An 11,929-nucleotide genomic window follows, 5' to 3' on the forward strand; every position below is an offset into this window, starting at 1 on the left:
ATTAATTTTAAAATTTTTTTTTAATATGTGTTGATTACTTTTTTATCTGATACTTATTTTTTTTATTGGATACCGGGCATAAAAAATTATATACTATCATGCCATATACATATATTAGGTATTGATTCGATTTAGTTGTCAGCGCAAAGTTATTATAATAAATTATGCGAATTCGTTTCATTACATTTTTCAACACTGAATAGACGATAAAATGATAATTTTCACACTTGCCTTTTTCCATTGTTAATTTGCGCTTGTTGATTAATACGACAGTATGGGAGAAAAAAAAGAAATTAAATATTCATTAAAAATTTAATATCGCAGTGGGTTAGAATGCTATATATATGCATAAGGTTACATTTTTCTATAATATACGACGCTTAAAAAAGTTTATAATGCATTAAAGTATGAATCGGAATAGGATGGCCAGGATGTCCACTCGCATCTCGAATTCTCTGTTACGATCTTAGTGTTCTCACAGAACAATAAATAATTTTAATTCAATCTTATCTTATTTTGAACATAGAACCACACATGCATACTTCTCTTGCAATTTTTGCGATATTTTGACGACAATCGGCATAATGGCGTGCTATGGTTCACGGACATACCATATCGAAAATGGTTTGGATCGCACATTTTTTATATTTACTTTTATTTTTAGGTATTTGAATAGTAAGCAGTAGTTAGTAAGTATTTAATAGTAAACCCAAGTAAAGCCTAATTGAACGAAATTTCGACCATACAAGTCTATTTTTTGGATCCTACCTCAGGTAAGGGTGATGTTGAAAAGTAAGCCTTTGTAAGGCAACAAAGCCGAATTTTTAATGTTATGTGACGACAATAGCTGCAGAATAATAAGATCTTTGACAAGTTCACGTTTTGGTCCCACTTCACACACAATGAAAGTATGCCTTTACTTGAAAACGAGGTTTAATTTTTGGTATTCTGTCATGAAAATAAATGAAAGCATTCTAACGTACTATATATTTTTTTAAACATCAAAACTTTCTTTTTAGAGTGAGAAGAAGACCATCATACAGCACGTGAAAATCGTTTAGATCCACAAAAATTCACAGTTTGGTATGATTTATAGGCTGGAGGTGTAGGTGGACATATTTTTTAGCAAGTGAAAATGGCTTTGCAGTTACCATCAATGAAGAATGCTACGGAAACATAATTACTGATTTTTTGTGGCGTGAATTGGATGATTTTGACGATGATTTCGGATGATAGGTGGCTTCAATAAGACACTACAATATGTCGTCTTGCTATAAAATCCATTTGTTGGGAGAAAAATTTAATGATTGTTTAATACCGAGAAACGCCGATATTAACTGGCTATCAAGATCATGCGATATAATGCCGTTGATGTTTTTACTATGGAGTTTTGTCCAATTAAACGCACGCACGTAGCAACCTTAAAATTAACATTAAACCTTATTCTGCGAAATGGGTGCAGATTTGCAAAGAAAAACGGCTACTGATCCATATTGCAGAAACGGATTTTTACGAATTATGCATCGGCCATTATTTATATGAAATCACTTTTAAATAAAAATGTCATAAATCATTACACAAAATAAAAAATTCATGTTTATATAAATTTACTTTCATTTCCATTACAAAAAATACAAATAAAAATGTATAGCTTTTCACCGGCGTTGCCCGACTGCAATGGCTTTGTTTGGCTTCTTTTACTTTTTTGCCCACATATAGGTAGGTATACATATGAGAAACTAATTAGTTATTAATTTTTTAAAATCTCTAACAACATTTCTCTGTTATTATTCTTTTTTTTTTTTATCCGCCTGGGTGGCCGAGTAGGCAAGAGTCTCGACTAGCAACTCAGTGGTCGTGGGTTCGAATTTCAAGTGCGGTAGAGTTTTTAATAAAAATAAAGGCCGATAGCCTTAGATGCTAGTGCTTTTAAGAGTTTAGTCTTAGAATTTATTTCTCTGGCGAAATTAATAATAATAATAATAATAATAATAATAATATTATTCTTTGTTTTTGGTTTTATTTCTTCAACATTTTACACCAACATCCTGTTAAAAAAATCGGCAACACTGCAGTGTATAAATAAATAGCACTAATAATACCGTGTAACTAAAATATACTAATAAGCATTGAGCTGGTAATGCTGATCACATTAGTAAATCTTTCTTTCTACATTTCGCGATGAATAATTGACGATCAAAGATTTTAATTTCCAGAAATTAAGAAATTTAAAAAAAATTGATTAAAACAATATAGAAATTTATTGTTTAGTTTGTTTAGTGTGTTTACTATATGTATAGTGTAGTGTTTATCCAGCGAAAGATAAAATTTCGCTTGCAAAAATTTCTAAGCAATCAGTGAAGTGAATCGCACTGTCAAATCGAGAGTGTTTATTGCTATTTTAAAACAAGAAGGGTAGTTTCTACTCGTAAATTAATAAAATGAAGTCATTTTAGTGCATAAATTAAAAATAAGTTCTTTTTAAATCCGAAATATGTTGTCTTGTTTAGTCGTGCGCGTGTTTTTAAATATGGGAAAGGGCTTATGCACTTGCCCGAGGAAAATTTATTTTCATTAATGACAGAATTCGATTGATTTTGTATTTAGTCCCATCCAAATTGAAGGAAAGTATTACTTTTGATTTTTTTTATTTCCTTTGCACAAACACATGACTATCATTTTTCGTTCATAATGCTATTACAAGTTATTAGTAAGTTCTGCTCAACGTTCATCTTTGATTCCCTTTGTTCAAATATAGTTTAAATTTAAGGTAAGTACACCATCATCTTTATGTGCCAGAAAATGCATATAATTTTTAATAATGTAAATTATCGAATTGTATAGAAACTTTGGATATTGAAACAAGAAAATTGTTATCATGAATAGATTGTTAAAAAAACCACCCTGGGTATCTCATTGTCCCTTATAGGAGTCATGGAAAATTAAAATGGTTTTGGTTTTGTTTATAGTTTAAATTCATTTGCTTATTCAAACGAACTTTCCATATATTGAAAATGTTATACACAGGCCGTATATATGCTTTGATTTCGAAATATATAAAAATAGAAAAGCTTCGCAAATTCAAAACTTAATCATCTTGTCTATAAATTTGTTATTTTGAATGGAGGGCTTTTTTTTCTTTAAGCTTTCAACTAAGGGCACATAAACGGTGCATAAATTTATGATATAAGTTTATTAATATAGCCACCGCCGATTAGTTCCCAGTATATTCATTTCGTCGAAATACTTGCAACGTCAGGGAAGAAACTTCAGGCATCCTTTATATATACGCTCTTATAATTACTATCTATCTAAACATATCTTTTGGCCTACTGTAGGCTTTAACACATCAGCCTGAAATTTGGCAAACCCATTGATAGTTATTGCTGGCAGATTGATATTGAATATGGAATAAATCGGTCAGATAATGCTTTCGCACTCCATTAGAAACTGAGCACACATTTGTTTTCACAAGCAAAAAACAAACAAAATAGTAGTTAGACGTGTAAACTTGCCGTGACTTGCACTATGTAACTTTATTTTCTCACACGCCTGCTAATGTAAGTAAGTATTTACCCGGAATATAGATGTAAATTACAATTAGGTAAGGGTCAAGAATAATAAATTCTTTAGCAAGAAAAATTATTTTCTAAAATTTGAATTACGCCCGTTCAAGTTATGGGTCTCTTTTCTCTGAAAAGTAAGCCTTACAATAAAATAAGTGTGGCCAAATACAATTTTCCATTATTATTAGACGAAGCTTTAGAGAGGATTATTATGGAAATTGTTATCATATCCAACACCATTTCTGTTTATTTCAAATCGATCTAATCAAGGCAAGCCAATCTGCCAAACAACTATTATTATACCGTCCATGGCTTGAACCTTGTAGTAAACATTGTGGCTATACATATAAATATATTTTTTTAGTTGATTCCGTCCGATAAGATTAATTAATGCTTGCCAACGCTAGGTAACGGATAGAAGTAGAAATTATTAGCATAAAACATACTGCAACTCACAGATCCCAAGAATAGAAAAGTGATATCCAGATTTACGCTTTTTTCGGTTTAAGGCGAATACAACTTTAGACCTTGTTTTCAGATTGAACTTTGGTTCAATTTTCTACACCTCGGCTAAACGAAATTTCCTTAATTTACTTAATAACAAGCAACGGCAAGCTTTGCCAAAAACCGACACTTAAACAAGAAGAAATGTTTAGGTTCGATTTCTAAGTTCATACTTATTCAGTTTAGACTGCAAAATTAAGAAGGTAAACGATTTGAAGGACATTTTTAGATAGCAATGCTTACTTACCACTAATAACAAGCCATGGGGTGAAGTATAGGACCTAAGCATCATCGCTTTTTGGTTGCTTTTCTCATTTCAATATAAACTGGTGGCGACTATTACAATAATCGCTTTAAACCTGACTAATCCTCTTCATGTTTTCGTCTTTTTTGGCATATATTTTTTATTCTATCAATTTTGATTCAAAATTAAACTGCTTCAAATTTTTTGACTGAATTTTTTCCCAGCTTATCTCGCAATCTATATGTAACCGAGTTCCTTAACAGCTTTTATCATTCCTTTGAATCCATCTAACATTTCCGCGCTTGTACGTAAAATTGCGTTCTCTGGTAACTCAAAGGGTGGTGACGGTCTGCCTTTACCAGGTAATTCAATCGTGTATGCTATCGGTACATGTTTCACTGAATAGGCCCAATCTTTGCTGCCTCCAGAAAACATTTCTAAGGTTTGAAAAATTTTTTAAATTTGATTGCAATTATTAAGACTAATCGTCATACTCAACATATTGCCACTGTTTCCACAGTTGTATCTAGTATGATACCGCGGATAGAGAGCGTCAGCAAAAGCATTTGCTACATACATCAGTTCCCCATAGCTTTTAGGGGGCACTCTCGTGTGGGTGAATGGTGTAAGTACAGATTGCGCGGGAGAATGTAATGCAACATAAATTTTAATAGAATCTTCGGGAATATTGTTATTTATAAACTTGGTTAGTTGATCAACTTCTGGTTCAGATTGAGGATAAGGACCGCTATATATACTTGAGCAAGGATCTACACACTTTAAAACTAATGATATCTCATGTTAAAAGAAAATGGCGAAAGATAAGCAAAATGAAATACTCTTACGTCCCCATTTAAAATTGAAATTACGATTTAAATCGACACCGACGCATTCGGCATCAGAAGCGGGTCTTCTTGTTTTACGCCACAACCGCTCCTATTTTCAATGAAGAAAAATTGAAGGTCTACACGCACATTGCTTATGAGCAATTTGTAACCTTTGCCTACCTTCTCATGCGAATAAACAAAACCATCAACATTCAATACAGGTATTATCCACCAATCAAGACTCTCGGCCAGTTCACGTACATCAGGATTCATGGAAAACAACAATTCCATGATTAAATAAGTGCAAGCAGCTGAAGTTATCCATTCTCTGGCGTGAATGTTTGATTCGATAAAAATAGCTTTCTTACCGGGCTTAAAAGAAAGCTTCAGTCCTCTTATTAGACGGCTTTCATAGGAACGACCGATATCAAAACCCGTAACTACTCTGGGACATTCTTTTATAATAAAATCCATCCAAGAGTAGATTTCGCACAAAGTGGGATAGAACGTCCAGTCGAGAAGTCGATATGTAGGCCTGTACTTTGGGAATAGGTTACGTCTATCTAGAAAAAAATTATCTTTCTTTAAATTATTCAAATAATAATTAATTACTAAATATTCACATTAACAATAAGGATTTTGTTTTGTAAGAAATTGCATCTCCTCTGGGCTTGCAATCCTGGGCTCGGCGTAATTCACTTTTATAGGTTCCCCTTATCATTTCCCTAGATTCTTCCATGTCTCCTCGGTGCTCTCTCTTATTCTCCCCGGCACTTTTTCCAATTACAAATGCACGGCAAATATTTATCCTTACGTCGAGGTTAATTGGTATAAATTTCTTCTTTTTTTTTTTTATTCAGTCATTTTGGGTAGCAAAAACTTGTAAAGTAAATAAAAATGAAATATTATTAACACTTAAAAGTGTATAATAACTAAAACCAGAGAAATGAGAAGACAGTGAATCGTCTATTGTCAGTTTGCAGAAGAAGAAGAAAAATATAGGAAGCAAAAATCCGGAGCTAAATCGGCATAGATTAAGGTGCGAGTAGCGAACTTTCGTTGTTTTTTTCTGGCCGCACGAGCGTGTTGGCGTAATGACATAAATATTGTAAGTGACGAACTAACACATGACCTGTTGAACAAGGAATTAGGAAGATAGATAAAAGGTAATTAGACGCAGTAAGTGATACGTCACAAAACGTTAAAAAATTTAAAAAAAAGTCTATAGTATTAGTTAGGAGAAGAAAAAGGTGGCACTATGGATTAGTCGACTAATTCGTCAATAAATTTTGAGTCAATCAATACTTAAACATCATGTCTTTTGCATAACCCGAACATGAGTACGATCGATTTGCCGACAATGAACCGAATCCACTTACGCCTACCCCACAGCTGTTCATACAACAACTTTTCAAAATAAAGCATCACGAGGGAAGTGGTTTGATCTGAACTATATGAACCATCCGTACCTGAACCAAAACACGGCAGTACACCACTTTTCATTATAATTTCTCGCAAATTGTATATTGAATACTAGGAAGAAATGTGAACAGACAGAGAGACGTAAATGTTCCCAGAAAGTGGTTCTGCACTGATGAGCCTTCCTCAAGCCCTTCTGGGTGTTGCATATATTTGTAAATTAAACCATGTATAAAACGAAAAAACTTCATTCAATGACGTCTGATGAATTTCGTGGTCTCACACACAGGGACGTATAAATTATATATCAAACATAACAATCTTTGTTATAGAAACTTATCTTTATCTATTTTCATATTATTTCATTTATTTATGATATTGACTTTTTACTCAAATTTAATCTGCTCCGGAATCTTTTGTTGCAATATACGAAGTTTGCTTCGAAATTTAAATGTAATCAAGTTCTTTAACAGCTTTAATCATTCCTATAAAACCATCCAAAATTTCTGCGCTTACGCGTAAAATCATTTCCTCGGGTAGTTCGAAACGCCTCGGTCTACCCCTTCCAGGCAATTCAACACAAAGAACTATTGGTATACCTTTCTTCCCATGAGCCCAATCCGTACTTGTACCGGAAACTAATTCTGTCTTTTGGAAAATTTCAAAAGCGAACTCCAAAAATTAGACTGTTTGACTTACTTAAAATGTTACCCAAAATTCCACATCTATATACAGTGCGGTACCGCCGATACGATGCTCTAGCAAAGGCATTTGCAGCATGGAGGAGCTGTGAATAGTTTCTAGGAGGTGTCTTCGTGTGGGCCCATGGCGTTAGTACTGCTTGTGCAGCCGCATGAAGCGCTATGTAAATTTTGATAGAACCTTCTGGAATATTGTTCTCTATGAAATTTGTGAGTTGCTTAACTTCTGGTTCGGACTCAGAATAAGGACCGCTGTAAATATTTGAAGACGGATCCGCACATTTTCTAACTGAAATTATTTACAATTAAAATGAGTATAAAAGATTAAGATAAAATGATTCTCACGTTCCCACTTATAACTAAAGTTACGATTTAAATCGATACCAATGTTATTTGGACTAGCAGGACTCCTTGACTTGCGCCATAATCGTTCCTATATCCAACAAGAAAGTAGATGTGGTACATAGAGACGAAATTGTTTATAGATAAAAAAAAAAAAAAAATACATATTTGTTTGGAGCCACCCGCCCAAAGGACAAAGGCGTTTAAATTGGACCTAGTGACAGGTCATACGCTGTGACAAGGAAACCATCTTGCGTGCCAAGCTGTACTTATAAATTGTGCAAAATAAACTATGGTCTGATTTGGTTAATTTTTCCGCAAATGCATAAAACTAGCTCCGTCGTAAACACTCTGAGATATGCAACGGGCTCTGACACAAGAACCGTCCTAGACGCTAAGATGTATTTCTAAATTGTGCAAAATAAACCATGGTCTGATTTACTTAACGTGTTCTGCAAATATACAAGATCAAGCGTAAACTTTCGTTGTGAACTATGTAAAATCTTCGAAGGGCTTTCTGTCCATGTATCCTGTCGGTGGGCTAACCGATTCTGCAGGTTAACCCGACCCGATAGTCAGGCCAAGTTTCTCACTTACGAAAATATTTGGAAACCATTACATATTCGAAATACACCTGAGATAAACTCTGTGGAAATATAATAACAGTTAGCTTACCTTCTCGTGCGAATAAACAAAACCATCAACATTCAATACCGGTATAATCCACCAATCCAAACTCTCGGCCATTTCACGAATTTCGGGATTTCTGGAAGACAATAACTTCATGATTAAATAAGTGCAGACAGCCGAGGTTATCCATTCTCTAGCATGAATGTTTGACTCAATGAAAATTGCTTTTTTGCCCGGTTTAAAAGAAAGTTTAAGGCCTCTTATCAAACGACCTTCATACGACCGACCGATGTTGAAACCTGTAGCTATTTGAGGATATTCTTCGATGATGGAATCCATCCAAGAATAGATTTCACACAACGTGGGATAAAAAGTCCAGTCGTGAAGTCGATAAGTAACTTTTTTTCTTGGGAAAAGGCAGCGTCTAAATAGAAAAGAATTTGCGAATATTTAAGCTTTTCGCTCTTAAGTTATTCAGCACTTACATGAAAAGTAATGACAATTGAATATAAGAATTTACGTTTCCCCCTGCTTTGCAATCCCTAGCTCGCCGAAGTTCACTTGTAAACGTTCCCGTGATCACATACCCATTCTGCATCCAGAAAACTTCAGAAAAATAGACTGACGTTTCTGTCTCGATAGAGAATTTGCCTTTGAGACACGCTTGAATTGTCTCTTTCGGCGATAGTATGACTATATCAATTGTATACAACAACGAAAGTTTATCTTTTATTATAAGGCTCCGCCATTTAGGAAAAGAATCATCTTTTGCATCAAGAGGAAAGTTGAAGTGAAAAATTACATTTACAGGCAGCCAGCTAAAGTGCAATTCATTGGACTCGCATACTCCATAGTTATTGCAGGAATATTCTGTGAGTTAGTGGAAGACTGTCATTGCCACTGTTAAAGTGACGACATTGAAACAATTTTCATTTAACAGTTTTACCGCTTTCTATAAGTGTGAAAGAGACTTTATTCAGAGTTAATATTTTTGGTTCGGTCGTCAGCCATTTTTTGTAAGAAACCTTTTTTGGTCTTATATCGAGAAATATAGGGCACGGAGAACTGCAAAATACCCTACACCACATATCAACTTTTCAAATAAAGCGCTGTGTGGGAAGTGGTGGAAATGTCGCCGATGGCCTTTGCCCTTGAGCTAAATTTCATCATAATATCTCCAAAATTTCAACTTGTAATGCAAGTTTGTAAGGCGGACAGACGCACCGACAAGCTCACATTGAATCTGAACCCATTGATATAATAAAAGGTGGATCTATCTTAAGTTCTTCTGGGTGTCGCATGCATAGTAACAAACTTAATATACTCTTGTACCATGAGCGATGTAGGGTGTAATAAAACGAAAACCGATCTATACTAGTGGAAACGGCAGAGAGTGGAGTCTGATATAGTCAAAATTTTACACATAAATTCTTGGCTTTTTCCAACATTTTTCTTGACTTTCAAATTTTTTAATGATTGGAAAATCGCGTCTAAGTTTATCTTGTCTAAGGGTTTTAGGGGTAGATTCTCTTCCGTCGTTAAAAAATCTAAAATTTAAATTCGCGTACTATCTTCATATTTCTTGGTGAAACGCACTTTATCATTCACTCTTCTTTTGTTTTTAGAAGCTTGTCCTTTCCTACAAGGACTTGTAACTTTTAAGGATCTTTGAGTTAAAGGATTTAATTGCACACAAAGTTTATAGCCAAAGCTCGTACTCTTTTTGCTTACAAACATATGCATATTTTATAATTATAATAAATCATTCTGATCCCGTTGTACCGATTCAACCCACAAGACTTTTAAAGGAAAATTAAGTAAAAAATAATTTACGAAAACAATTCGTCCTCTATTGTCATTCCATTCCATTTATTTGTTTGCTTATTTTTTGTTCAAAGATCACTAAATTTAACAAAATTTTGATCCGAAATTAATCTGAACCGAATTTTTAACGGTAGTTTGTTGTTGCTTATTTCGCAATTTAAATGTAACCAAGTTTTTTAACAGCTCTAACCATTCCAATAAAACCATCCAAAAATTCTGCGCTTGTACGCAAAATACTGTCCTCTGGCAACTCATAAGGCGATGGCCGACCTTTTCCTGGTAATTCAATTGTATAGGCTATTGGTATGTGTTTCTCTCCGTAAGCCCAATCTCTGCTGCCTCCAGAAAACAAATCTAAATTAAGGAAAACTTTTACGATTGATACGTTAAGTAAGTAATTATTTAACATACGTGATAATAAATTGGCACTGCTTCCACAATGATATTTAGTACCATACCGGGAATACAAAGCTTCAGCGAAAGCATTGGCCACATATAAAAGTTCTTGATAATCTTCGGGCGGCACTTTCGTATGCGACCAAGGCAAATGCACTGCTTGCAGTGGCGAATGTAGTGCTACATAAATCTTAATAGAACCTTTTGGTATATGGTTGCTTATAAAATTTGTCAATTGTTCAATTTCTGGTTCGGATTCAGCGCAAGGACCACTGTACATATTTGAAGAAGGATCTGCACATCTTTTGACTGAAATTATATATATATAAAATGATCATCAAAAGTTAAAATAGAGAGGTTCTCACTTTCCCATTTATAGTTGAAGTTACGATTTAAGTCGACACCGACGCAATCAGAATTGACAGGTTTTCTTGACTTACGCCACAATCTTTCCTATACTCAACGATAAAAAATACAATATCTATGAGAAAGATTTTGCTTTAAGGAATTTGTGACGTTTGCTTACATTCTCATGCGAATAAACAAAACCATCAACATTCAATACGGGGACTATCCACCAATCAAGACTTTCGGCCAGTTCACGTACATCAGGATTTATGGAAAACAACAATTCCATGATTAAATAAGTGCAAGCTGCTGAACTTATCCACTCTCTGGCGTGAATATTTGATTCGATAAAAATCGCTTTCTTACCGGACTTAAAAGAAAGCTTCAGACCTCGTATCAGACGGCCCTCATAAGAGCGGCCGATGTCGAAACCCGTAACTATATTAGGGCGTTCTTTTATAATAAAATCCATCCAAGAATAGATTTCACACAATGTAGGGTAGAAAGTCCAATCAAGAATTCGATAAGTAGGTCTCTTTCTCGGAAAAAGATTGCGTCTATCTGGAACAAAATTCGCTGTTTTAAACCTTTTTCCCCTCATAAATTGAAAATAATCACAGTAAAATTAATGATCGTTTTGTGTAAGATATTGCGTTTCCACCAGCTTTGCAATCCTTAGCCCTGAGTAGTTCACTCGTAAAGGTTCCCGTGATCACTGCCTGGGATTCGTTTTGTGTTTTTTTGAAATTCTCCATCATTTATTTAAATCGTATATAAGCAACAAGTATGTATCAGTCGGAAATTAAATAAGGATGTACACGTCAAGAAATTTTGATGATTTTCTATTCATTTATTTGGTGTAAAAAAATCCAAACATAAATTTGAAGGGAGAACAAGTAAGATAATTGTAGTGGTGCAAGGCTGACAATTACATACCCTACACCACTTCGCCTGCTACGCTCGTTTCGAAAACGACACATCCAAAATCACACATTATCTTGCTGCAAAGGCATACTTTTCATGAGACCCCGCATATTGAAGAATGTCATACACACACATGACATGATTCAAATTTAGAAAACTTGATTTCTTTTCCAAAATTTTATTATTTTCCAGCTTCCGTTATAA

General features: G+C 34.3%; 3 protein-coding genes across 3 annotated transcripts; all 3 read right to left on the reverse strand.

The window, feature by feature from the left end:
* Positions 1-4,551: 4,551 nt before the first annotated feature.
* On the reverse strand, positions 4,552-5,432 carry LOC119633049 (zinc carboxypeptidase-like). Its single transcript, XM_038026250.1, has 4 exons — positions 5,322-5,432; positions 5,160-5,250; positions 4,809-5,099; positions 4,552-4,751 (listed from the first exon to the last, which is right to left on the reverse strand). Exons 1-4 carry the CDS (start codon positions 5,430-5,432, stop codon positions 4,552-4,554), a joined length of 693 nt encoding a protein of 230 aa, XP_037882178.1.
* A 1,575-nt stretch (positions 5,433-7,007) lies between these two features.
* LOC119633051 (zinc carboxypeptidase-like) lies at positions 7,008-9,085 on the reverse strand. The gene is made up of 5 exons (XM_038026251.1): positions 9,042-9,085; positions 8,279-8,657; positions 7,607-7,694; positions 7,260-7,550; positions 7,008-7,204 (listed from the first exon to the last, which is right to left on the reverse strand). The coding sequence occupies exons 1-5, from the start codon at positions 9,083-9,085 to the stop codon at positions 7,008-7,010; spliced, it is 999 nt and encodes a 332-aa protein (XP_037882179.1).
* Positions 9,086-10,214: 1,129 nt separating this feature from the next.
* Positions 10,215-11,402, reverse strand: LOC119633052 (zinc carboxypeptidase-like). The gene is made up of 4 exons (XM_038026252.1): positions 10,980-11,402; positions 10,819-10,906; positions 10,469-10,762; positions 10,215-10,411 (listed from the first exon to the last, which is right to left on the reverse strand). The coding sequence occupies exons 1-4, from the start codon at positions 11,400-11,402 to the stop codon at positions 10,215-10,217; spliced, it is 1,002 nt and encodes a 333-aa protein (XP_037882180.1).
* Between the last annotated feature and the right edge of the window lie 527 nt (positions 11,403-11,929).

This window comes from Glossina fuscipes, unplaced genomic scaffold (genome assembly GCF_014805625.2).
Source record: "Glossina fuscipes isolate IAEA_lab_2018 unplaced genomic scaffold, Yale_Gfus_2 2, whole genome shotgun sequence".
Taxonomy (NCBI): Eukaryota; Metazoa; Arthropoda; class Insecta; order Diptera; family Glossinidae; genus Glossina; species Glossina fuscipes.